Here is a 26,145-nt window from a genome sequence, read left to right as displayed (position 1 = left end):
ATGATCTATAACGTACTTTTATTATTCAATCTTAGCCAGCCGGAAGAACAAGAGTATCTCACCGCTTCTTAGCTCGCATGCCCATGTTAACAGATAGGGCCACCTTGTGGTATGGCATGAAACTACATTAATTTACAGCAACAGCTGCTGATCATTACAATATGTATCTGTAAATGTACGTAATGATTTGAAATGTATGGGATTCTGTTTGTTTTTCACTTTGTGCTGTTAATGAATAAAAACTGTTGAATCATAAAGGGGTTTGGATAATTAGCACATTCCCTAGAACTGTTTCAGCTGCTCGACAGGCTTAATTCAGTGCAATGTACAACAAAATGAAAAGAAGTGTTTTTAATGTTGATAATCACAGGTTCCCATCTGTTTTGCACCAGTTTTTAATCTTTCTCAGAGTTCGTGTCATCAGAATTGTCAAGGCTAGAAACTGTTTTCAGTAAGTTCAAACGTAAATATGAGACTAAATGTCTGAAAAGGTAGCATTCATTAAATTAGCGCAGGCTTCTTCTGACCTATCGCAACAGTCCACTTCACTGTACACTGAAACGGACAGAGCGGCTGCTCTCGCACTGCTGGTTGAGTCATTGGAGCCTCAGGCAGAAGTCATCTTTATGGCAGTAATCTTTTGAAGAAGCCATCTCCTTCCTTTAATACTAAATATTTGTTACCCACGTGGTACATTGAGCTTTCTGCAGTGAAGTTCTTGACAAAAATAAGTTGCAAACACATTCAGAATTTGTGTGCTACATGTCATGAATAGTTGCTGATTTGGATGCAGGTCACGTGGAAGCCAGACGAGGGAGATGTTACGCAGAGAATAAAGCGGTGACAGTAACCTGAGAATATGGTGTCAGACACAAACAAAAGAGATAGGATCAGCTCTACAGAGGAGATGGGTGGCCCTGAAAAGGACCTTTGTTGCAGTTGTTGTTGTCGTCGTCAGTGCAGTAAGCTTAACCACCAAAGCCGTACAGAGTGCGGCCCTGTCTCTTGAGAGCGTACACCACATCCATGGCGGTGACGGTCTTTCTCTTGGCGTGCTCGGTGTAGGTGACGGCGTCGCGGATGACGTTCTCCAGAAACACCTTCAACACGCCACGGGTCTCCTCGTAGATCAAACCAGAAATACGCTTCACACCACCACGGCGAGCCAGGCGGCGGATAGCTGGCTTAGTGATGCCCTGGATGTTATCACGAAGCACCTTACGGTGACGCTTTGCGCCTCCTTTGCCGAGTCCTTTACCTCCCTTTCTTTTTTTTCTTTTTTCTTTTTAAATACTTTATTTAATTATCAAAGGACACAATTACAAATACACATAATGCAAGCACCATGCACAAATTATTCACATCTTATTTTACATATTACAAAAATAAAAGCTCCCACGGCAAGTCATTTCCTAATTTCATATCTCTCGTTTTTCTTCTTCTCAGCTCCGTTACAATGTTTTTACATACGGTGAAACTACTTATCATTTTTTGTTCTATAACACCTTTAGCCCTTGTTTTCCATATGTGGACATTTATAATACACATCACCAGCCAAAACAATCTTCTTTTATTTTCACTCATCTTTTCTTTAAACAAACCATATCTTACTGATTTTATATTATTTTCAATATTAAAACCTAGTTTTTCCATCCTCCTTATTTCAACCGTCCTGTAACACGATATCAATAGATGATCAAGAGTTTCGTCTTCATCACAATTCTCCATAGGGCATTTCTTAGTGGTAACGAAGCAACTCCACAGAGCTACAGCTCTTACTGGGAGCCGTCCGACAGAGATAAGCCACACTGTATCTCTCATGTTCTCGGATATTACTTTGTCATATATGTTTTTAACTATTTTCTGATTTTCTTCTTTTTCCACAGCCTTATATTGTATCATACCTTCATTTTTTTAGATTGATTTTATTATATATCTGTTTTGAGTTTAATTGTAAAAGATTTAAATCATCCAATTTCCACTGATCCACAAGATCCCCAAACACAAGTTTAAAGTATGGCACTCCCGTTCGGGCTCTCCCTTTCATTTTTTTCCACAAAGATTTCTTCCCTTGGATCCAGTGGGTGCTTCGCTCAAATGCGCTATATACATTTTTTAGAAAAGGAATCATCAAAATAATGCTAAGATCTGGCGCTCCTAATCCTCCATTTTCTTTTCCTTTATACATTAATTTCCTCTGTGTTACTTCGCGGTTTGTCCCCCAAATCAATTTGGTACACAATTTACTTAATTTAATAACAGTTTTGTGAGGAGGGGGAAAGACAGTAGCCAGAAACAACAACTTTGAGACTACGTGTGTTTTCGCAATATTCACACGCGCTTTATAGTTTGTATTTTTATTGTCCCATTTAGCTACTTCGTTTTCTATTTCACTCTCTTTCTTTTTTCAATTCAAAAGACATGGATCATTTTTAGTAATGAAGTTTGATAGAACTTGACTAGACATAAACAAAAGAGATAGGATCAGCTCTACAGAGGAGATGGGTGGCCCTGAAAAGGACCTTTGTTGCCGTTGTTGTTGTCAGTGCAGTAAGCTTAACCACCAAAGCCGTACAGAGTGCGGCCCTGTCTCTTGAGAGCGTACACCACATCCATGGCGGTGACGGTCTTTCTCTTGGCGTGCTCGGTGTAGGTGACGGCGTCGCGGATGACGTTCTCCAGAAACACCTTCAACACGCCACGGGTCTCCTCGTAGATCAGACCAGAAATACGCTTCACACCACCACGGCGAGCCAGGCGGCGGATAGCTGGCTTAGTGATGCCCTGGATGTTATCACGAAGCACCTTACGGCGACGCTTTGCGCCTCCTTTGCCGAGTCCTTTACCTCCCTTTCTTTTTTTTTTTTTGTTTTTTTAGAAATATTTATTTATTGTAAAACTCATTCCAGTAAAACAAACATCAACGTTTTGTCAGACAGACGTGTGGACTTCGATTTTTTCACTTAAAGTTTAAACAGAACCTGAACTTAAGACTCGCTGTGGTGCGATGAGCCCAGCAGTGACACCAGTGCTGGGCTGAATGTTTCAGAGCTCACACAGGAGCCAGAAGCATTTTCATTTAGGAATAATGCATAAAAGTAAAGGCTGACATGAAACGAAATATCAAATTAATATCTAAGAATGGACTAAAATATATTCATCTGTGTTGATTTCAGCTTGGATTTAAACATGTCTGTTATTTTCTTCCAGTATTGAGCCATGTTCTTCTTCTGCCTCCTCCTGTCATCGTCTCTGTCTCTCTCCCTTCGCCTGTCATCTCTGTCCCGATCTGCGTCTCTTCTTCTTTCTCTTTCCGTCTCTCGTCTTCTATCATTATCTCTGCTTCTGTCATTCTCCCTTTCATGACCCCTCTTCCTTTCTTCCTCTCTCTGCCGATCTGCGTCTCTCCTCCTCCTCTTCCTCTTCTTCCTCCCCTCTCAGTCTCTCGTTGTCTGTCCATTCGGTTGTCCTCCTGGCTTTGGCGGCGGCCCGCTCTGGTTGTATTTGTCGTACCCGGTGTCCTCTTTCTCCTCTTTGACTCCGACTGAAACAGGAAGTGGTGATGAAAAAGAGGCTCTGCTCTTCCTGTCCTTCTTCTTCTCTTTCTTGGGCTTCTTCGCAGGTACGGCGTACTACTCGTCATCCTCAGAGGAGGGGGAAGACTCGCCGACTTTGGGAGCGCAGCCCTCCTCCCTCAGATGCTTGGTCACGCCGTCGATGTCCTCGCCGTCTTTGGGGGGTCGGTAGTCTTTGACGTGGTCAACGCGAATCGTGCGACCTTTGATCTTAATGCTGTTGAAGTTGTCGACGGCCAAGACAGTGCTCCTCTGGTCCTCATAGCAGATAAAACAGAAACCTTTGGACTTTCCGGTCTTCTTGTCATGCACGAGGTTGATGTTGACGATCTCTCCATACTGAGAGAAGACACAGATCAGGTCTCCTTCAGTCAGCTCGTATGGAAACCCTCCAACAAAGACCCAGGCGCTGTCTTTGTACTCGCTGTGCCAGGAAACGGACTCGTTGACCCCGAGGCTGGCTTCACGCTCGTTCAGCTCGTTTATCAGCTTTACCTTCGTTAGAGGATTCATGATCGACTATACGGTTTGTATATCAACGCTGTGCTAAAAATGGCTAATCTCACTTACCTTGTCCACTCATTTTGGCTGTTCAGAAACGAATGTGAGGGGTTGCTTGAAGGACTCCTGAATTTACATCTGATTTGAGGACGTAAAAGAAAACAGGAGTGCTTGCAACTACGGCCATCTACTGGCCTTTGGCGGAAATGAGGAACAGCATGACTGTGCCTGGGGTGCAGTAGCTGTGTACTGCAGTAGCAGTTTTTTCCTTTGAGTGTCGATACTACGAAGAGAAGAACCTGTCAAAATGAGTGGACGCGGAAAGATTGGAGTAATTGGTTATTAGTTATGTAATCATGCCTCCGTATGCCCCATTATCGTTTGCTTCAAACTTCAGCAATTTATGGGTGAGACTCAAGTACATCGGAGACGGGGACCCCCCGACCCGTGATTATGTTGCTGAAGAGCTGATATTGCAAACATCATGGCTGAATGTGCAGGACATATACTCTTTCATTGCTCTGCCCAGTAAACGGGATTTTGAGCTGTGTTTCACCCGAGAGGCGCCCTTACATCGCTTCTTAGAGATCTCTCTTTCCAACGCATCACATCCGAAATGGAAAGACTGGCAAGTGGAGTCTTCTGTCCAGGTAGAGGTAGTGACTCTTGTTGTTAAATTCTGGACTGGAAGGATTCCAAACCAAGATATCGAGCTATACCTTAAAAGGTACTGCGAGATTCTTCAACCCCCAGTCAAGCCAGTGGATAATTTCGGATTCTGGTATGGAGTCCGAAAATACAAAGTTCGGATGCGTAGAGACGAAGCTGGACATATAATCTCTATCCCGAATTCCATCTCGTTGGGCCCCTATAATGGCAGGATTTTCTATCCTGGCCAATCGGTTAAGTGCTTCATCTGCCAAGGTCCAGACCACCAGGCGAGAGAATGCCCCACTATTAAATGTTGGAAATGTGGTGAGTTGGGCCACAAGGCCAAAATTTGCCAAAACGAAAGTGAGTGCTCCCTCTGTGGTGCGAAAGGGCACACTTTCTTTAAATGCCCCAAGTCCTACGTGAATATACTTAAATCTTCCCAACAACCTCGACTTTCTGACACCATGGATTTTCCTTCCTTGGTGGATCCTTCCCAAGTCTTGGATCCCCCCGTGAATGACCAGGTGAGAGAGCCCCCTCCCCTTCCTCCGACGGCTGCCTCACTGCCACTCCCAGTTTCGCTTGGTTTGGACAATCCCAGAGCGTTCTCACTCCCGAGGCGTAACATGTCGACGTTTTGTCACGTCCCGCGGCGTTCCTGAGGAACGCGAAAGGAGACCTTCGGCGTTCTTATGGTACGCGGTGGGTTATGGCTGGAATCCAGTGCAATGACGCTCCCGCGGTAATAGACGTTCCAGCCCTGTATTCCAGCCCTAAACCTAACCTTATCCCTAGCCCTAACCATAACCTTATTCCAGACCGTAACCAGGACTTTAATGATGTTAAATAGCGTGTTTCTAAGCGATTTGAAGAAAAAGAGCGAACATGTGTAGGTTCAGTCCAGACGGTTCTCATATTTCCTCTTTTTCCGAGGTCGTCATTTAGGAACGTGGTGGGTAGCCGAAAACGTAATATGGTGACGATTTGTCACCTAGCGTAAAATGTTACGCTTTGGGAGTGAGAACGGGTTGACCATACCACAGAATTATGTTTGGTGACTTATCAAGTCAATGGGAACAATATAGTTTAAATATTCTCCAAGATAATACGAAAAATATCTATAAAAAAATTAATGAAACCAAAAATGAAGGTGTAATTCAATACAAGTATGCAAATGAAGATGAAAATCTTTCAATAGTTAAAAATATACAAGATAAATTATTATCTGAAAGCATGAGAGACGTGGTATGGCTCATCTGGCTCGGGCGCCTCCCTGTGAGAGCAGTGGTACAATGGAGTTGTTTTGTTACCACCATGAAATGTCCTATGACAGACTGTGATGAAGATGAGACCCTAGAACATCTTCTGTTGGCTTGTTATAGGACAACTGAGATAAGACAGAAGATGACAGAGATTGATATTAACATCAACGTCATAGCCAAAGCAATTAAATATGGTTTGTTTAAAGAAAAAAATGGGTGAAGACAAAAGGAGACTCTTTTGGTTAGTAATGTGTGTTATAAACACACATATTTGGAAAACCCGTGCCAAAGGAGTGTTGGAACAAAGGATGATAAGTAGTGATGTGGTGAGTAAACATATCATTACAGATCTGCAGAGAAGACGAACAATGGACCTGAAACTTGGGAAAGTTTTCCCCTGGAACGAATTGAAACTGTAAGTTTTAAAAGCGTTTTGTGGACTCAGATGCTAGATTTTCCATCTTGTTCTCCTTTTTCATTATTGAGTGGTGTGTGATTACGGTTTTGTATATGTAATTGTATGTGTAAAAAAAAAAGAAAAAAAAGAAAAAAAAAAAAGAGGACCTTTGTTGCAGTTGTTGTTGTCGTCAGTGCAGTAAGCTTAACCACCAAAGCCGTACAGAGTGCGGCCCTGTCTCTTGAGAGCGTACACCACATCCATGGCGGTGACGGTCTTTCTCTTGGCGTGCTCGGTGTAGGTGACGGCGTCGCGGATGACGTTCTCCAGAAACACCTTCAACACGCCACGGGTCTCCTCGTAGATCAGACCAGAAATACGCTTCACACCACCACGGCGAGCCAGGCGGCGGATAGCTGGCTTAGTGATGCCCTGGATGTTATCACCTTACGGTGACGCTTTGCGCCTCCTTTGCCGAGTCCTTTACCTCCCTTTCTTTTTTTGGGCCAGGGTCACAGGGAGTGCAGAGTCCCACTTACTTTTCCTCTTCTGGGTATCTGTGGATGTAGTTGTGGTGTTGCTGGTGGTGGAGGCTGCTGTGCTGGAGGGGTTGGTGCCCTTCTTAGTCCCCGTGACAAACTCAATCTTGGTTCGTTCCTTCATGGCTTTCTCCAGTTTGTCCATCTCCACCTTCTGAGCTTTGGCGAGAGCTTCATAGTAAGAGTCTTCCGACCAGGCATGAGGATCGAACATATCTTTTGGGTAGTTGGTTCCCAGTTCATCTATGGCGCAGAACTGAATGAGCTTCTCGTAAATACTTGGGTTTCTAAATTTCTTCTTTTGCTGGATATGGGCGTTTGTGTCAAAATCTCCATGGAGCTTCCTCTTATACAGCTTATGACCCAGCCAACATGTATATATGGGCCCCACCTGGTTTTTGCTCGGGCTGGATGGGTACCATATGGGCATGGGCTCAAACTGGGCTTTTTGTATGGGGCCTACTTGGGTTCTTCACATTAAACCCATATGGGCAATGCCAAGTGGGCACTTTTAGTAGGTCCTAGCTGGGTCAAACATGGGAAACACTTAACTTGGTCCAAAATGGGAAACACATGTAGGACCCACTTGGGTTTTCCACCTGGGATAGACATGGGCAAACACAGTAATTTAAGGATAGGCTGTTGTTGTGTGCCCCAGGTGGGGCAAAGTGAGGTAATCAATATATGTTTTTAGCACTGATAACACAGGTGGGGCCCACCAGGTCAAACTATATGGGTCACACATGGGCAAATGCAAGTCAGACCCTGAAAACATGTCTATGTGGGCCCCAGGTGGGGCAAAGTGAGGTAATCAATATATTTTTTTTAGCACTGATGACATAGGTGGGGCCCACCTGGTCAAACTATATAGGTGGCACATGGGCAAATGCAAGTCAGACCCTGAAAACATGTCTATGTGGGCCCCAGGTGGGGCAAAGTGAGGTAATCAATATATATTTTTAGCACTGATGACATAGGTGGGGCCCACCTGGTCAAACTATATGGGTCACACATGGGCAAATGCAAGTCAGACCCTGAAAACATGTCTATGTGGGCCCCAAATGGGTTATGTTAAATTAATATGGGCATATATTTTACATGGGCTCAAGATTGTTTAGTATATATGGGACCCACTTGGGTTTCTCACATGAAAGCCATATGGGTGGGTATCCAATGTAGGTCCTAGTTGGGTCAGTGATGGTAAATGTGTACATGGGTTTAAAATGGTAGCACATGCTGTGCATTTTGAATGTGAGGATTCTTCTTCTGTGAAGAGCCTGAGAAAGTGTTATTTGAATAAAGGAGGATTTATTCCAAACAAGCCCATCACAGATTGCACACAATCCAGGGAGTTGTGAAAGTCAAATTTTAAAAAGAATCTCAAAAGGAAGTAAGAACATAACTCTCTTTTATAACCTGCAGACGGCACCCATGAGTACCATTCTCTAACAAATCACCCTAACTTTAAAATATTTGGCACAACCTCAGTCTATCACTTCTGATATCCTTAGGCACAGTCAAATATTCTTTACTTTTCATTTTTGACCCTCTCAGTTTTTAGCCTCAGTATTTGAACTTTCAGTGCTCTGCATGGTCAGGCTCAGATAAGATAAAATAAGAACTTAATTGATTCCTCTTGGGGATATTCACTTGTCACAGCAGCAATAAAATGTGATGAAAACGGACATAAGAATAGAAAAAAAAACATTATAGCATGCAATATCAAGAAAAGCAAAAAAATACACATTAAAACCTAAGATATAAGTGAATTATACAGAGAAAAATACAGATTTGCCATTTTGTGCAAATTCAGGATTTCCAGTTGTTCAATTAGGACTGTTCACATTAGCAAACATGCAGTTGACGATTTCCAGTAAATCAGACACACTATACTGCATTAGAGAAAAGACCATTAGCTATATTACATATGTGGAAGCATAACTCACTTGAAAAACTAAAAAGACTGTAGAAGTTGAAAGTTTTGGTTGATCAGATCCAATATGTAAAAGCTCCTCAGTATAAAGCTTACTCTTCAACTTGAGTCCACAAATTATATAACCAGAAATAATTTATATTTTCTTTGAACTAATGCAAAGGGAATGCAGCCTTTCCAGCAGTCACGCCTCAACTGTATGGTGTATTGACACTTGAAACTTTTCAAAAGAACTTTTCAAAAACCTTTCTATTGTTTATTTAGAAGAGCTTTTCACACCACCTCCTCCCACCACTACTCTTCATATTCATGAAGCAGATGTGAGGAAGCAGTTTAAGAGTCTGAATGCTCGAAAAGCTCCTGGCCCAGACGGTGTGTCTCCTGCCACCCTCAGACACTGTGCAAACGAGCTGGCCTCAGTGTTTTCTGGCATTTTCAACTACTCACTGCAGGTATGTCATGTGCCTGCCTGCTTCAAGTCCTCTACCATAATCCCTATCCCCAAGAAACCTAGGATCACTGGAGTAAATGACTACAGACCCGTGGCTCTGACATCTGTGGTCATGAAGTCATTTGAGCACCTGGTTCTCTCCTACCTCAAGACCCTCACGGCCTCCCTCCTGGACCCCCTGCAGTTTGCATACAGAGCCAACAGGTCTGTAGATGACGCCATCAACATGGCTCTACACTTCATCCTGCAGCATCTGGACTCCCCAGGAATCTACGCCAGGATCCTGTTTGTGGACTTCAGCTCTGCCTTCAACACCATCCTTCCAGACCATCTCCAAGGCAAGCTTTCCCAGATGAATGTGCCTGATCCCATCTGCCGGTGGATCACTGACTTCCTGACGGACAGGAAGCAGCAGGTGAGGCTGGGAAAGAATGTCTCGGACTCCCGGACCATCAGCACCGGCTCCCCTCAGGGCTGTGTTCTTTCTCCTCTGCTCTTCTCCCTGTACACCAACTGCTGCACCTCCACCCACCAGTCTGTCAAGCTAATCAAGTTTGCAGATGACACCACCGTTATTGGACTCATCTCGGACGGGGATGAGTTTGCCTACAGGAAGGAGGTTGAACGACTGGTGTCCTGGTGCAGCGACAACAACCTGGTGCCGAATGCCCAGAAGACAGTGGAGATTATTGTGGACTTCAGGAAGCACACAGCCCCACTCCCCCCCATCATCCTGACTGACACCCTCATCACCTCTGTGGACTCATTCCGCTTCCTGGGTACCACCATCACCCAGGACCTGAAGTGGGAGCCCACCATCACCTCCGTCATTAAGAAAGCCCAGCAGAGGATGTACTTCCTGAGGCAGCTGAAGAAATTCAACCTGCCAACACGGACGATGATGCAATTCTACACTGCAATCATCGAGTCCATCCTCACCTCCTCCATCACCGTGTGGTACGCTGGAGCCACTATCAGGGACAAACAGAGACTGCAGCGTGTTGTGCGCTCTGCTGAGAAGGTGATTGGCTGCAGACTCCCATCTCTGCAGGACCTGTACACCTCCAGGACATTGCGGCGTGCAGCTCGGATCTCAGCTGACCCTTCTCACCCTGGACACAGTCTGTTTGACCTGCTCCCCTCAGGCAGGAGGCTCCGGTCCATTCGCACCAGAACCTCTCGCCATAAGAACAGTTTCTTCCCCTCTTGGACACATGAACAATAACCGTATGACTGTTCCCACCACTAACACATGACCCTACGCTGTGTCACTGCATCATTCCATGTTTGGCACTGATCACCACCTGCACTCATGTATATATCTATCTACTTAGCACGTTTAATTCTTATTCTTATTTTTATTTTTATATCTATTTAAGCATTTATGACAGTATGTTTGCACCAAGCACCGCAGCAATTTCCTAATGTTGTAAACCTGCTCAACATTTGGCAATAAAACCCTTTCTGATTCTGATTCTGATTCTTTTAAGTGAGGTGTTGATATTGTTATCATTATGATATATTCTGTCAATTATGCTTTTATTATTATGTTGTTTTATTTTTATGTTATTTGACAATAATTACATATGATTTTTTAAAACATATTAACCATTCCTATACTTAAAAAACTAAGCAAAACTAAAATTTATCTTTTTAACTTGTGCATGGTTTGCCTTTTAAAATGTTTGTATCAGGCATAAAATGACTTTTTATTTTTATTTTTTTTATTTTATTTTTTTTTTGGCCTGTCCCGTTTGGCTCTTTTGCCCTCAGAATTGTTGTCTAAAGGCAAAGAAAGATGCCCAACGGATTTACTTTACCAAACTGACCATCCCAGCCTTGCCGTAATGGTCCATTTGATTCACCTTTTATTGTTTATTTTATTTTCACTTACTGAATACGGGACAGACTTGACTGGGGGAAAGAAGGGGAGAAAGAAAGAGGGAAAGAGAAACAGCTGAGAAGAGGGACGGGGGAGAAGGGCAAAAGACAAAAACCAACAGAATGGGCAGCAAAAAAAAATGCATATATCAATCACCTGGATCACCTGCTGAGAAAGAAAAAAGAAAACAAGCAGAAGAGAACAAGAGTAATAGAATAAACAACATCCCAATGATATATGGGAATATGACAGTAAATACTAAATGTTAAACATTATTGTGCAGCACATAAGATCAACAGAACAGTGTGCTTTGAGGTAGGAGCCAAAAAGGGTGTAGTTTGTGGGTGTGATCACCCGTGTGTACACCTGTGAGCATGGACGCGCTTCTTTTTTGTTTTTTAAAAAGTTCCTTCATGTAATGATCTGCTAGAGGGTGTGGGGGGGCCACAGCCCCGTCCTCCAGGGCATGAAGCAGGTATGGAGGAGATCAAAACTCCAGACATCCAGAGGCCCCCAGAACACAAGAGACCAAGGAAGACCAACAGAGGGGCAGCCGCGCCACTGTCCCGGAAAGAGCTGAGGAGAGTCCCAGATGAGGGCTCACTCAGCAGCCGCGGAGCAGAAGCCAGGGGGAGTTGCAGTGACGCGCCCGTGAGCTCCGCCGGCAGCCAGCTGCGCCTGAGTGACCGAGCCCCAGGCCGAGAGGCCGGGGGCACCCCACCTCCGAAGTGGCCCGAGCGAGCCCCAGGCTCCAGGCCCCGATAAGCGGCCGCCAAGGAGTGAGCCGGTGTGTACCTGGACGCCCATCCCCGGACACAAAGAACCACCAACGCACCGATGTCTGAGGGGGTCCGCCACTGGCAGGGGAAGTGGTGGTAGGGGGAGATAGGCCTCCAAACCTTGGAGGGCCTGAGATGTCCCCAGAGAGGTGGCGCCTGACACCCAACCTGACATATAGACACAGACATACAGGCACACACAGATACAAACATCCATTCCCACCCTCATGCTCTCATATGCACTTACTCCACACTCAACCAACGTGGAGACAGACATAAAGAGACGTTGTACACACGATCACACTCCCCAAGCGTACTCTACAAACCGGGTCTAGGTGCCCCCGCCCCTGGAGGGGGGAACTGCACCCAGACCCAGGTGGTGTTTCCCTTTTCCCTGCGGTGGGGGGAGGCAGACCGCCCCGACTCCGCAGCAGCAGGAAGGCTCCACACTCCAGACCGCAGTCGGACGGCCAACTCCTCCTCCTAGTCCTAGCCCCCCTGCTCCAGCAGGTCGCAGAGAACGGGGGTGAGAGAAGACTCCAAACCTCCCTCCACCCGCTCATTGTAATGTTGATGCATGTGTGTTCTAAGGTGCATTTAAAACCCAGGAGGGCTTGGAGCTACCTGCCAGAGAGCAGCAGGTAAGCGCATGGTCCCTCCTGCTAGCCCTCAATGTCTACGTGTATTTAAAATTGAGAGGTGGGCAACGACGCCAGGGGTGAGGTGTACACCCTGATGGTACTTTGGACTCCGTGTATCGTGCCCACCCCCAAGATCCTATATGTATGTGTAATGAGAGTGTGAGTAATGTGAATGTCTAAGTTGTGGGATAAAATTGAGGCAGAGGCAGCCAGAAGGGGACAGAGGGGGGGGGGGGGGGGGGGGGGGGGGTAGCCTCCTCTGCACCCTGGTGACATACCCCTACTCCAAGGCCCTGCATGTGTGGGTGGTTGTGGTGGAGCGGGAAGAGGGAGGCAGCTGGAGATGGGGAGGGAAGGAAGGGAGGGGCAAGTGACCCCTCCCTGGGGCCAGCTCCCCCGCTGACCCCAGTAGGCACCCCCGTACTCCGCGACCCGCCAGGGAAAGGGGGCCCAGGCCCATCCAGACCGGGCCCAGTGCAGCAGCGCCGCCCGGCCCCACAGAGCCCGGGACAGTCCACCCAACCCCACCACAGAGAAAACTGCACCCACCCCACCATCCACTCATCTTCCAGACTACATAAGACAATAAACACCCAGGCTGAGATCTTCCTCCACCTCTCCTGTATCTCCCCCTCCTGCAGAGGGAGCTCCTGAGGAGAGGAAAGCTCCTGCAAGATGTGACAATCTCCCCCACCAGTTGAAGAGCCCCCCATAAAATGACTTTTTAAATAAAGTTCTTTTTTAAAGTGAGCAGTTCCTATTGCAACCAGTTTTCGCGGTCTTTTTTGTTTAAATGAGGGAGGAGCGGATTGCGCCGCCTATGAAAAAAACAACTTTTTAAATAAAGTTGTTTTTTAAAGTGAGCGGCAACCAGTCTTCGCGGTCTTTTTTGTTGAAATGAGGGAGGAGCAGATTGCGCCGCCTATGGACTAGTGTGGTCTGTCCTCAGTTGTGAGCAGATTTTTGACTTGCTGGTTCCTGGAGTACGTGGAGGACATCGATTATTTAAAGGAATTTAAAACTAACACCAAGGTAAATACTGAAGGTTTGATAAGTTATCATCAATGGTTATTTTAGTTGCTTTCTATACTTGTCCTAAACGGTATAAGGGAGAGAGGCATATAACATCCTTAGCTAGCAGGTGAAACTGGGTTAATTTACTGTCATTGTCTTTGGCGAATATAATTAAAAGTTACTCACAAAACTCCTACTGCCTATATTCTACTCAGTAAAGTACATTTTATCTTATCTTATTCTGTTTCCATCGCACCAATATCTCTATACAGTTTGTGAATTTAGGTAATATAATGTACACCGCGTTTTTTCTCCCTCTGTGCATCTGCAACCAGCTATTTTTAATTAATTCAAAAAGTAATGATTTTTTTATTTTTTTAGTACTGTGCTTTAGTGGATTCCCGCTCAGGTAATGCGGCCATTATGCACTACTCAGTAAACAAAATGGCAGTTAGTGTACGTGACATACATGTGCAATGTGGCAAGCTCACTTTATAGGGGTGTAAAATATGAGATGATTAAATTACTGCAGTACATGCCTGCAGCTTAAATGGTAATGTTATCAGATATGCATTTATGGTGTGCAAAAAGAAGGGGGGGGGGACAAACACAGCTTTTTCAGCCTAAACACTGCCTGGATCACTCTCTTAGGCTACGTCCACACGTACATGGGTAATTTTGAAAACGGACATTTTCTGTTTTCGTTTAAAAAAAAAAAAAAAAAAATCCCGTCCACTAGTAAAAGCCAAAACGCTGCTAGGAACATGCCAAAGCAGCAGGTGGCGATATATTCCTAACGTGTAGAAATGTTGGCCAATCAGAAGTCATGAAGCCTCGGTGGGAAAGAGTAAACAAAGATGGTGCATAGAAGCAGAACTGAGTCCTATGTGTGGAGGGACAGTAACTGTGTATATGTAAGCATTGAAACACTGCATAGAGTAAAATTAACAGTAATGGTATTTTTTCTAAGTCATTGTAGAAATTCATTTCACCGAAGCAATAACCTGGCACATGGTGTGATGTCAAAAAAGGCACAGACCTTTGATGCTGCGTTTCCTCTGTTTCCCTCATCCACACCTAAACGCAAAAACGGTTTTCGAAAATCTCCACCCTGGCATGAATTTCAAAAAAGTCTCCGCTTTCAGTAACCGTAAATGCCGTTTACGTGTGGACGAAAGGTGAAAACGCACAGAAAAATCAGTTATTGGTTACTGAAAAATGTCCAAGGCAGTTATTAATTTAATAAGTAAGTGCAGCTGTTCAGATCAGATGGTGATGTAGGAAAATGCAGAACATGTTACTATAGCTGAATGCTGTGTAAAACACTAGTATTAAATCTAACTCCCATTGATGGCTTAATTAACTATTTAATAAAATGAAGTCTTTCACTAAATATCCCCCTATGCATAATTAAGTAGTCTATGTAGCAGTCTACTGCAGGATGTCCAAAGTGCAGCCTGCAGGTCATATGTGCCCCCCTAAGTGATTTTGTGTCATTCAACTGTAAATGAAACATGTTAAAATTTTATAGTGCTTGTACAGCACACAGTTGCTGAAGATAGACAATTAATAATATTTTTATGTTCAGATTTGTTCTGGGATATGTCACCATTTATATATATATCTTCCCGTGACTTTAAAGTCTGTCAGCTAGTTAGGTACATTTTTGCACTGCCAGTGTTTGCTGTTGGAGTTGATCAGTTTACCATATAAACACTTGCAGTGCATTTCAAACTTATAATTACACTGTTCATTTTGTGGATTAGTAAGTAAATCTCCTATATTGAATTATCCTGGAAAAAATGGAAACGTTTGCAACTTTTTCTTTCTCATGTACTTTCTTTTATTTCCTTATGACATTTAGATTCTTTGGGATCTCAAACACCATCTTTGACATGTAAGTCATTTTCATATTATTTGTATTACTTATTAGCCATATTCAATAGCTTGAACGGATTATTTTGAAAAGTGATGGTTAATGGGACATCTGTGAAAGGAGTGCATTACTATTTTTTTTTCTTCTGGTAAATAAATGTTTATTTAGCTGCAGGAGTCAATGACCAATTTCATAATTAGACATCTATTGAAATTTCAATGTTTTGTGCTAACATAATGCCAACAGTGCTCTCTTCACATGTCCCACAACTCTGACAGTTTTGCTCCTCCCCTCACAATTGGAGTTCTCTCTGAGCTGCTGCTGTCAGGTGCATCAAAACATTTTACATTCCCTTGTTATTCTAATCTCTATCTGAGTTTAGGACTCCAAACATTCACACCTGCTGTCAGTAACCAGAGCTCACAGGACTGTAAGTAGTGCAGCTCATTAAGGTGAATTGAATTGAAATCTATACTTTATAGGAAGGTTTTTACTGATAAAAGTGGTAATAAACATGGTAACCAATAAAAATGCAGTGCCGTTTTAAAAAAAAAAAAAAGAAATTACTCCTGTAGTTTCTAACAGTTTTTTAGCAGCAGGTGTGAGCATCCATAGTTGTTAAGCTTTGGTAAAGATTTAAAAATAACCTAACATTAAACATTAAATAAGTTTGATGGTGTTGACAGCAGCAGCTCAGTGTTAATCAGCGGATGGTGAGGGGAGCAGGAAAGCGTTTTTCGTCATAGTTGTTGGAGTTGTTTAAGATGCTGGTATTCATAGGAACAAAAATTAACTGAGTTGTTTTCCATTCTATAGAAATTGTGTATCTACTTTTTAATAAGTCTTGATAATTAAGAACATCAGCATAATGTATTACAGATTTTATTTTTAAGCAACAACATTTTAGCATGCAATCAGAGCATGCCTTACAGTACAGTTTTGTAAGCTGTGCACACAAACAGACTGTTAATTTACAAAACTGATCATTCAACAAATGTAAATCACTGCAGATTTTTTGTTTTAGGTGCACTGTATGGGCTCAAAATGTGGTCATAAATATTTTGTACTTGTAAATCAGGATTTGTGTGTGTGTAAAAAAAAAGATTTGTGTGTGTAAAAAAGATTTGTATGTGTAAAAAGAATTTGTGTGTGGCCAAAAAAACCCTGCACGTTACAAGTACGAATTTTGACCCTATTTTTCTTCCTTTCATCTGATTGGTCAATGTCATGTCAATCACAAATGTAACAATCCAATCAGAGAACAAATGGGTTTGGCTGTCGGAGGGGAGCTTTTTCGAACTGCAGGTCCTTGAAGGGTGATACAGTTTGAAGCTGGAGGATCTCTATATAAATATCCGATAGCAGCTAGGTCACCTAACTTTCAGCAGCTGTTGAAAGGATAAAGTTGTGGTATATCACTGGTTAGAAATACCATTATTACTTTAGGATTAGTTTAACACAAAGTCAGGGCTGACCCGGGACCATTGCTGTGAGTCACAGTGCGCAGCATAAAAGTGCTTTCATATCAGACGCAGGATGTGCTGCTAATGCTAACTGCTAACTAAAAGCAAAGGATCCAGAATTTGTAGCGCTGGCTGCTGGGCTCTGTGGGTTTTTGCAGCAGCTCTACCTGTACTAGATGCACCTGCTCCTTGTCGTTTCTATCTCTGACTTTATGTCCTCTACAAGAGTTTCTGGTTTTTTTTGCTAGTTCTTCAAATGTTCAATAAAAACATGTATGCTAATTCATAATGGAGAAAGCTTTGTAATGAAGACTGTCATTTCCAAAACACTGCCCCCCCCGCAGCGCTGTTGAAAAGGCTGTGGAAGTCCCTGTATTAAGCACGTAGACCTGTGACACAAAAATCACCAAAGTCGGACGACCACAGACTGTTTTCCTTCATGGTGATGAAGGAAAACGCTGGGTTGGCATGTAAAAGGGCATTTATTCCCTTCAAAGACCTGCAGTTCAAAAAAGCGCCCCTCCGACAGCCAAACCCATCTGTTCTCTGATTGGATTGTTACATTTGTGACATGACATTGACCAATCAGATGAAAGGAAGAAAAATAGGGTCAAAATTCATACTTGTAACTTGCAGGGTTTTTTTGGCTAAGTCAGCACACAAATCTTTTTTACGCACACACAAATTCTTTTTACACACACACACACACACACACACACACACACACACACACACAAATCTTTTTTACACATACAAATCCTGATTTACAAGTACAAAATATTTATGACCACATTTTGAGCCCATAGCACTGTAACAGCTAGAAGGAACTCCTCAAAATTAAAGGCAGAATAGGGAAATACATGGAAATAACCATTTTCCTTCAAGCACATCAGCAAAGTTAAATTGGTATACTTGATAACTGTTGTTATAAGTATCACATGAATATGAATCCCCACAATTATAGATTTTAATTGGGAAGCAACATGCAGATGTACAGAAGGACTATAAACAGCAATTTCTATCACATACAACTCTTTGAGAAAATACCAGCAACAGTGATAATTTATCACTTGCTGATTTATACATTTTACAGTGTAGATTGATGGAAAATCTCCACTCTGGCTGAAGTGTTTTTTACAAACAATGTTTCCAAATACAGTGGCTTGCAAAAGTATTCGGCCCCCTTGAACTTTTCCACATTTTGTCACATTACAGCCACAAACATGAATCAATTTTATTGGAATCCCACGTGAAAGACCAATAGTGGGGATGGTGTGTTCAGAGTGTGTGCAGTGTTAGTTTTCCGCCACACAAAGCGTTTTGCATTTTGGCCAAAAAGTTCCATTTTTGGTCTCATCTGTCCAGAGTATCTTCTTCCACATGTTTGCTGTGTCCCCCACATGGCTTGTGGCAAACTGCAAACGGGAGTTCTTATGGTTTTCTGTTAACAATGGCTTTCTTCTTGCCACTCTTCCATAAAGGCCAACTTTGTGCAGTGCACGACTAATAGTTGTCCTATGGACAGATTCCCCCACCTGAGCTGTAGATCTCTGCAGCTCGTCCAGAGTCACCATGGGCCTCTTGGCTGCATTTCTCTCTTTCTCTGCAGCGCCCTCCTTGTTCGGCCTGAGTTTAGGTGGATGGCCTTGTCTTGGTAGGTTTACGGTTGTGCCATACTCCTTCCATTTCTGAATGATCACTTGAACAGTGCTCCGTGGGATGTTCAAGGCTTGGGAAATTTTTTTGTAGCCCAAACCTGCTCTAAATTTCTCAATAACTTCATCCCTGACCTGTCTGGTGTGTTCTTTGGACTTCATGGTGTTGTTGCTCCCAATATTCTCTTAGACAACCTCTGAGGCCGTCACAGAGCAACTGTATTTGTACTGACATTAGATTACACACAGGTGCACTCTATTTAGTCATTAGCACTCATCAGGCAGTGTCTATGGGCAACTGACTGCACTCAGACCAAAGGGGGCTGAATAATTACGCACACCCCACTTTGCAGTTATGTATTTGTAAAAAAATGTTTGGAATCATGTATGACTTTCATTCCACTTTCACGTGTACACCACTTTGTGTTGGTCTTTCACATGGAATTCCAATAAAAATGATTCCTGCTTGTGTCTGCAATGTGACAAAATGTGGAAAAGTTCAAGGGGGGGTGAATACTTTTGCAAGCTACTGTATTCCTCTTCAGAATATCTTCTGCAATTTTTTGGATTGCTGTATGTGTGAAAATGGCTCACACTTCTATTCTGCACACAATCTTCTGTGTATTTTAGTGAAATGGATTACCTTCTTGCCAAATCACGGACGAGGAGAAGGAGAATTAAAGTTATAGTTCAGCAGCATTTACAGAGCCTTGCTTTAGATGCTGTGGAACTTGCAGAGAAGGCTGTGGACCAGGCTTTGCAATACACTGAAGATGTGGCGAACAAACATTCGATTGTGGATGAAGCAGTGGAAAATATTGAAGATATAGAAAATAAAGATGAGACTATCAACAAGGCAGAGGACAATGTAGAGGAATATTCGAGTAACAGCTTGGATGAAGATTTACCTCTGGATTTTAATAGTAATGACTTTTACATGGATAGTGAAGCGGATGAAGAACAAAACTGTGACTTTCCTGATGTGGAGTCAAACTCTGATGCTAAGAGGAAACTTGCTGAATGGGCAGCAAACCGAAATGTGTCTCATTCTGTGTTGTCAGAGCTCTTAACCATACTTTTGGAGCTTGTTCTAGATTTGCCAAAGGATCCCAGAACTTTGCTCAGTACATTAAAAGACTGTGAAGTGAAACAGATTGGCAGGGGAAGGTACTACCATTTTGGTCTTGAAAGTGCAGTATTGTCAGAACTGAAAATGATAAATCAACATGAACTGAAAACTGATACATTAACCATTCGTGTGAATGTTGATGGTTTGCCTCTCTTTAAGAGCTCTAATATGCAACTGTGGCCTATTTTAGGTAAGATAGTTGAACTGCCACAAGCAAATGTTTTCATGATGGGTATATATGCTGGTCCCTGCAAACCTGAGTCGGTGAACGACTACATGCATGATTTTATAGAAGATGCAAAAAAGGTCACAAATACTGGTATTGTTTTCAATGGAAAACACTTCAATGTACCCCTTCCAGATGCTTTTATCTGTGACACCCCAGCTAGAGCTTATTTAAAATGCATCAAAGGTCATGGTGGCTACAGTTCTTGTGAGCGCTGTACACAGTATGGTGTTTATGTTGATGGGAAAGTTATTTTTCCAGATATGGATTCAAGTCTCAGATCAGATTCTCAGTTTGAAGAAATGTTAGATGAAGATCACCACAACTCCAAATCACCTCTTCAAGAGCTAGGCATTGGCATGGTTTCAGCCTTTCCCTTAGACTATATGCATTTAATTTGCTTGGGTATTGTACGTAAATTACTTGCCCTGTGGATTAAGGGACCATTGCAGTGTCGGGTTCCTACTTCTACTCTGTCTGCCATTTCAGATCACTTAAAACAGTATAGGCAAAGTCTGCCACGCACGTTTTCCAGAAAGCCACGGTCCCTAATGGAGTACAGACAATGGAAAGCTACAGAATTAAGACAATTTTTGTTGTATACTGGACCAGTTGTGCTTTTCCAGAAACTGTGCAATCCACAGTACAAGAACTTCCTGGTTTTGTCATCTGCTATGAGGATACTTTTGTCTCCTTTGTGTAAAGAGTACTGTTATTATGCAAAAAATTTATTGAGATGCTTTGTTGCCAACTTTGCTAAGATTTATGGGACTAAATTCTTAGTTAACAATACACACAGTCTTTTGCACCTAGCAGATGATGCTACAAAGTATGGCCCTCTGGATTTGGTTTCATGTTTTCCATTTGAGAATTATTTGGGACAGTTAAAAAAGATGGTGAGAAGACCACAGGATCCTGTACAGCAAATTGTCAGACGAGTTTGTGAAAAGCAATTGTATCCTCACAGGTCTTGCAAAATGCCAGAGGGTGTACTCACACAGCCACATACATCTGGACCTATGATGACTGAATTTTTTGTCCATCATTCTTTTCAGTACAAGATGTACAGACATGGAAATCAAATAATCTCCACCTCCAATGGAACAAATTGTTTTGATCTTGAAGGCAAAGTTGCAGTTGTGCGGAACATTGTGCTGTTCATCGGAGAAATACATGTTTTGTTTGAACTGTTTGAGACTGGAACAGCGTTTTTTAACTACCCTATTGATTCAACATCTCTGGGTGTACATTTGTTGTCAAAACTGTCAGGTCATCTTGCTAGTGCTCCTGTAACTAAATTTACAAAACCAATTATTTTGTTACCTTTTCGTAATGCATTTGTAGCTTTGCCTCAGCTACACAGCATGTAACTCAATGGCGTTTACAGGATGTCTTCATTCAGTGTGGTCGAGTTTGTGGATGAAGTTGACTCTGATGGCTGCAAGAAGGTAGACATCATTCCATCAGAGTGGTTCCATGACGCAGAGAGAAAATTATGCTGGTGGCCTCCTGCCTCATTGGTGAATGTGACAAAGGCTGTAAAGGAAGGAACACCACCAACCAGCAACTGGATACTCTGCAATGTCCGTGTCATGGGAAATGCAGGTAAGTTTGACTTTATTTGTACACTACATCTGTATTTCCTTTTCTTTAAAAGTTTATACATGAACTTTTTTTTTTTACTTGGAGGCTTTTGAAAATGTAAGGCCCTGTATTACTGTATTATTGTATGTTTCTGTTCTGTGTCCTGTGTACTGTTTGTTTGTATATGTGTCTTCCTGGCTGCTGTTACAACCAAATTTCCCCTTGTGGGACAATTAAAGGATTATTCTATTCTATTCTACTGGAAACCATTTTTTCATTGTCATTGTTTTTGCAGATTTATTTCTTCTTTACATTGTATCTTACATGTTGTATTCTGTACAATTTATGTTATAGCAACTTATGCAAATGCCAGGGCAAAGTTGCATCAAGCAGAGTATTCATCAGACTTGACGGACAATGAGAATGGCTTAAGAAAAAGAAAGTAAGTGGTAATAGCATACAAACAAGATGAAGTTTATTTCCTGCAGTGTCATAAATGTTCTGTGCTTAACCTTTCTAGGCCAAGTGTTAAACTGATCAATCAACTGAGCAGCCACACTGAATCAAGTGAGCCTTCTGATTCAGATGAGGAACTTCCACCCACGCCTCCAGAACAACTCCTTAAGCGACCCTCTGGAAAAAACAATAGTGTAGTCGCCAGCCCCGCTGCCCGGAGTGCCGCCAGCCCCACTGCCCGGAGTGCCGCCAGCCCCACTGCCCGGAGTGTCGCCAGCCCTACTTGTGAAGCCATGTTCTCGAAAGTACTTGCCATTTTAGAGGAAGTGAAGGAGACTCAACTGGTTCATAGCAAGATGTTAAATGCCTTGCTGAATCAGAAAAACGGTTCAGTTACGGAGGTCCCTGAAGGGGTTGTTTTACCTCTTAAAACTCAAGACGATGTTGAGGCTCTTAATGGAAAACTGGAGGACTCCAGTCGCATGTCTGCTGTAGTAAGTTTTTTTTCCCTCCCCATTCTGCTTGCCACTGTTCTTTATACAGTAGTCAGAAAACATTCTTTGATATATTTTCTGAAAGACATTCTCCTTCATGATTTTTTTTGGTATACAGCACAATTGGTTTCATTTAACAAGTCTTACTGGTCCTGAGGCAGCAAAGCAGGCCAGAGACCATCACATCTGCTACCATGTCTTTCTGTTGCTATGATATATATTTTTTTTTTCTGAGATGTTACTTTTATACCACATGTTTACCTTCCAGAAAGTTACATTTTTTTATTCTAATGAAGCATTTGATTCTGATTTTGATAACGGGTAGATTTCTTATATTTGTTCTGCTATGATAGTTTATGCAAATTCTGGCCAGTTCCTATTTATTTTAACCTTTTAGCCCCCAACCCGTCGCCGATGACAGGTTTTTCCAACCTGTCTCTTCCAACCAGAGCTCTACCAGGGGCCCAACACAGCTGGACTTATTTAGAAGAAAAGAGATGCCCAAAAACAAACCACAGGGCCAAAGGTCACAAAATTGTTTTTGTTCTGTTTTACAATTAATAATTCAAATTGCCTATTCTAAATCTTTTATTCATGTACATTATGAGTCCCTTTTTCAGTTAAAAAAACAGTAAAATTTCAAGTTTGTTTTTTGCCCTTTTCTGTTATTAATCCCTGATGACACTCTTATAGTATACAGTAGAGAAAAAAACCTAGCAGATGTGGAAAGTAGAAGTAATCCTGAAAAAAGGGATAAAAGCACACACACTCACAGCTGATTTTATGACACTTTTACAGCTAAAACAACAAAATATTCACAGGTGTCCTGCTTAACATTATGGATAAATGATAAAGGGGTAAGGAATAGGGGTGGGTTTTGATTATAGATTTATCAAATAAAACCTATTTTAGTTTGGAGAAAGTAAATGAGAGCAGGCACACGCATTCTGCACAAAGATGTAAACACAAAGCGCAGACCCGCCGACAGATCAGAATCAGTGAGATGTGGCCTTTCTCAGCCGACGGCACTTTGTGTTTTTTGTGCTAGATTCTGAAGCTGCAGGTTTTATCTTAATCCAAACAATATTGACTGAACCAGCAGCAAAAGAAGATCCAAACTACACTGAAAATTTCGCTTCACGTAAACATCGTCATGAATTCCCTCTTACTTTTGCTGTTTTGGTTTTCCACCATGGTGGTTGTCCATGACGGTACTGGAATATTTCTAACATTTTGAGTTATTTTCCAGTGTTAGAAAATCAGCACTGCTCAGTGTTAGCCATTGTTAATCTTCAAAACTGACTAGGTTACTTTTAAACATATAACACTGTCAAAAGTGTTAATTTAACACTCAACAGTGTTGTATTTAACACTCAGAGGTGTGGCACTCAGAGGTGTGGACCCATATAGACACTCTCCAGTGTTAATTTAACACTGGAGATTTTGCTGTGTAGTATTTTTTTTATCTCCACACAATTAACATTAAGTAATATGTAAAGCGTCCATTTATCCTCCATTCCTGGTCCATTATCTTAAGCTTAGGCTGCTCCCCCTGTGACCCAATCCGGTACTAAGTAGAGAGGCCCAGACTTCGCTCTCTCCAGTCACTTGGCCCTGCTCCTCCAGCGGAATCCCAAGGCATTTCCAGGCCAGCAGAGAAACATAGTCCCTTTAGCATGTCCTGGGTGTTCCTCTGGGTCTCTTCCTGGTTGGATGTGCCCAAAACACCTCCCCAGGGAGGCATCCTACCCAGATGCCAGTATCTAATCTGTCCTTTTTGTATGTTCCCCTCAGGTTGCCATGGTAGCAGATATAGGGGGAACAAGTGTAGATGATGCTACAAGGAGAATGATGAAATTCCTCATATCACCCGAGCTTGCCGTGGAGTACAACTTGCTTGGCCGACATGGGAAGAAAAAGTTCCGAGATTTGCGCCTCTTTAATGTTGTGTACGGTAAGTTAATTTCACGTGAGACACTTTTTTAAATAAAGTGTTTGAAAGTGTAAGTGAGATTGGTTATTGTGCCATCTTATATATTTGAGGCAAGAAAGTGAAATAAACATTGTTCTTTGTAAATCATTACCAAAGGAAGTAAGCTACGGTTACCTTTACTTTGGCTTACCCATTTTTCCTCTTCATTTGCAGAGGCACTGAAGAAGAATTCTTTGACTGCAAAAGTCAACCTGCAAGAAGCAGAGAAAGCTCTCTCCAAATGGTTCACTGGAGCTAGAGACAGAGGAGGACTGAGGGCTGCTAGGGGACAAAATAGACTAACGGCTCTGTAAAAAAACATAACAGACACCCCTGCTGATTCAAGACAAGGTTCTGAGTTTCCCTTCTTATTTTTTCCCATGTTGCTACAGTTCCAACTCTAAGCAATTTGAATGTAGTTTGATATTTCTAGTTTTTTAAGTTCACACTCCTTGGAATACAGTTACTTAAACCCACAGTTGTGTGACAAAATAAATGTGAACAAAATGTGTTTTGTGTCCCCTCTTGATGTTTCTATTTGCAGTCAGCTTTAATATATTTAGTGTCTTTGCGTCACAGAAGCCGTATTGGCCGTCTGTTAAATTGATTTTGTGGCTGTTTTTCTACATGGGACCCGCCCAGTGCCAGAAATTAGCCAATTCAAACAAGAAGTAAGATGCAACTACAGAACCCACTGATAATGCCATTCCAACTTTTTAGCTCATGTTTTCCTCATGTTGTACACACTAAGAACTTGAAAAATGGGGCCCGGGTGGGTTTCTGAGTACTTTGCCCAGTTGGGGTCCATTTAGTTCCCAGATTTTACCAATATAACACCAAGATGGGCATTTAACATGGGGCCATTATGGAACCCGCGGACAATCCCACTTAAAACCCACTTTTTAGCCTATGTGGAACCCACATGGTACCCACAAAAAACTTGAAAGATGGGGCCCGGGTGGGTTTCTGTGTATGTTGCCCAGTTGGGGCCCATTTAGTTCCTAGATTTTACCAATATAAAACCAAGATGGGCTTATAAAATGGGGCCATTATGGAACCCGCGGACAATCCCACTTAAAACCCACTTTTTAGCCTATGTGGTGCCCACATGGTACCCACAAAAAACTTGAAAGATGGGGCCTGGGTGGGTTTCTGTGTATGTTGCCCAGTTGGGGCCCATTTAGTTCCTAGATTTTACCAATATAACACCAAGATGGGCTTATGAAATGGGGCCATTATGGAACCCGCGGACAATCCCACTTAAAACCCACTTTTTAGCCTATGTGGTGCCCACATGGTACCCACAAAAAACTTGAAAGATGGGGCCTGGGTGGGTTTCTGTGTATGTTGCCCAGTTGGGGCCCATTTAGTTCCTAGATTTTACCAATATAACACCAAGATGGGCTTATAAAATGGGGCCATTATGGAACCCGCGGACAATCCCACTTAAAACCCACTTTTTAGCCTATGTGGTGCCCACGTGGTACCCACAAAAAAATTGAAAGATGGGGCCCGGGTGGGTTTCTGTGTATGTTGCCCAGTTGGGGCCCATTTAGTTCCTAGATTTTACCAATATAACACCTATATGGGCATTTAACATGGGGCCATTACGGAACCCGCGGACAATCCTATATGGGGCCCATTTTTCAGCCCATTTCCAAA

At 42.7% G+C, this 26,145-nt stretch overlaps 4 protein-coding genes and 1 pseudogene across 4 annotated transcripts; 2 read left to right on the top strand and 3 right to left on the bottom strand.

Annotated features, from left to right (window-relative positions):
• Positions 1 to 905: 905 nt before the first annotated feature.
• LOC146667386 (histone H4-like) lies at positions 906 to 1,409 on the bottom strand. Its single transcript, XM_085408388.1, has 2 exons — positions 1,400 to 1,409; positions 906 to 1,282 (listed from the first exon to the last, which is right to left on the bottom strand). The coding sequence occupies exons 1-2, from the start codon at positions 1,407 to 1,409 to the stop codon at positions 969 to 971; spliced, it is 324 nt and encodes a 107-aa protein (XP_085264514.1). The 3' UTR covers positions 906 to 968.
• Positions 1,410 to 2,528: 1,119 nt separating this feature from the next.
• On the bottom strand, positions 2,529 to 2,856 carry LOC146667385 (histone H4-like; the record flags this gene model as incomplete). The annotated part of the gene is made up of 1 exon (XM_085408454.1): positions 2,529 to 2,856. A coding segment is annotated over one exon (300 nt), but the record flags the coding sequence as incomplete, so codon positions are not given.
• A 290-nt stretch (positions 2,857 to 3,146) lies between these two features.
• Positions 3,147 to 4,134, bottom strand: LOC146667384 (RNA-binding motif protein, X-linked 2 pseudogene; annotated as a pseudogene).
• A 15,122-nt stretch (positions 4,135 to 19,256) lies between these two features.
• On the top strand, positions 19,257 to 21,347 carry LOC146667383 (uncharacterized). The gene has a single exon (XM_085408386.1). The coding sequence runs from the start codon at positions 19,257 to 19,259 to the stop codon at positions 21,345 to 21,347; it is 2,091 nt and encodes a 696-aa protein (XP_085264512.1).
• Positions 21,348 to 21,365: 18 nt separating this feature from the next.
• On the top strand, positions 21,366 to 24,797 carry LOC146667382 (uncharacterized). Its single transcript, XM_085409073.1, has 5 exons — positions 21,366 to 21,582; positions 21,916 to 22,003; positions 22,082 to 22,511; positions 24,306 to 24,465; positions 24,658 to 24,797. Exons 1-5 carry the CDS (start codon positions 21,366 to 21,368, stop codon positions 24,795 to 24,797), a joined length of 1,035 nt encoding a protein of 344 aa, XP_085265199.1.
• Positions 24,798 to 26,145: the final 1,348 nt, after the last annotated feature.

The sequence above is a fragment of the Rhamphochromis longiceps genome, linkage group LG6 (assembly GCF_057381845.1).
Source record: "Rhamphochromis longiceps isolate RC_006_pf linkage group LG6, R_longiceps_female_GT1.1, whole genome shotgun sequence".
In the NCBI taxonomy this organism is placed as follows: domain Eukaryota; kingdom Metazoa; phylum Chordata; class Actinopteri; order Cichliformes; family Cichlidae; genus Rhamphochromis; species Rhamphochromis longiceps.
The sequence above is the reverse complement of the archived record's forward strand: the minus strand, read 5'-3'. Positions and strand labels throughout refer to the sequence as shown.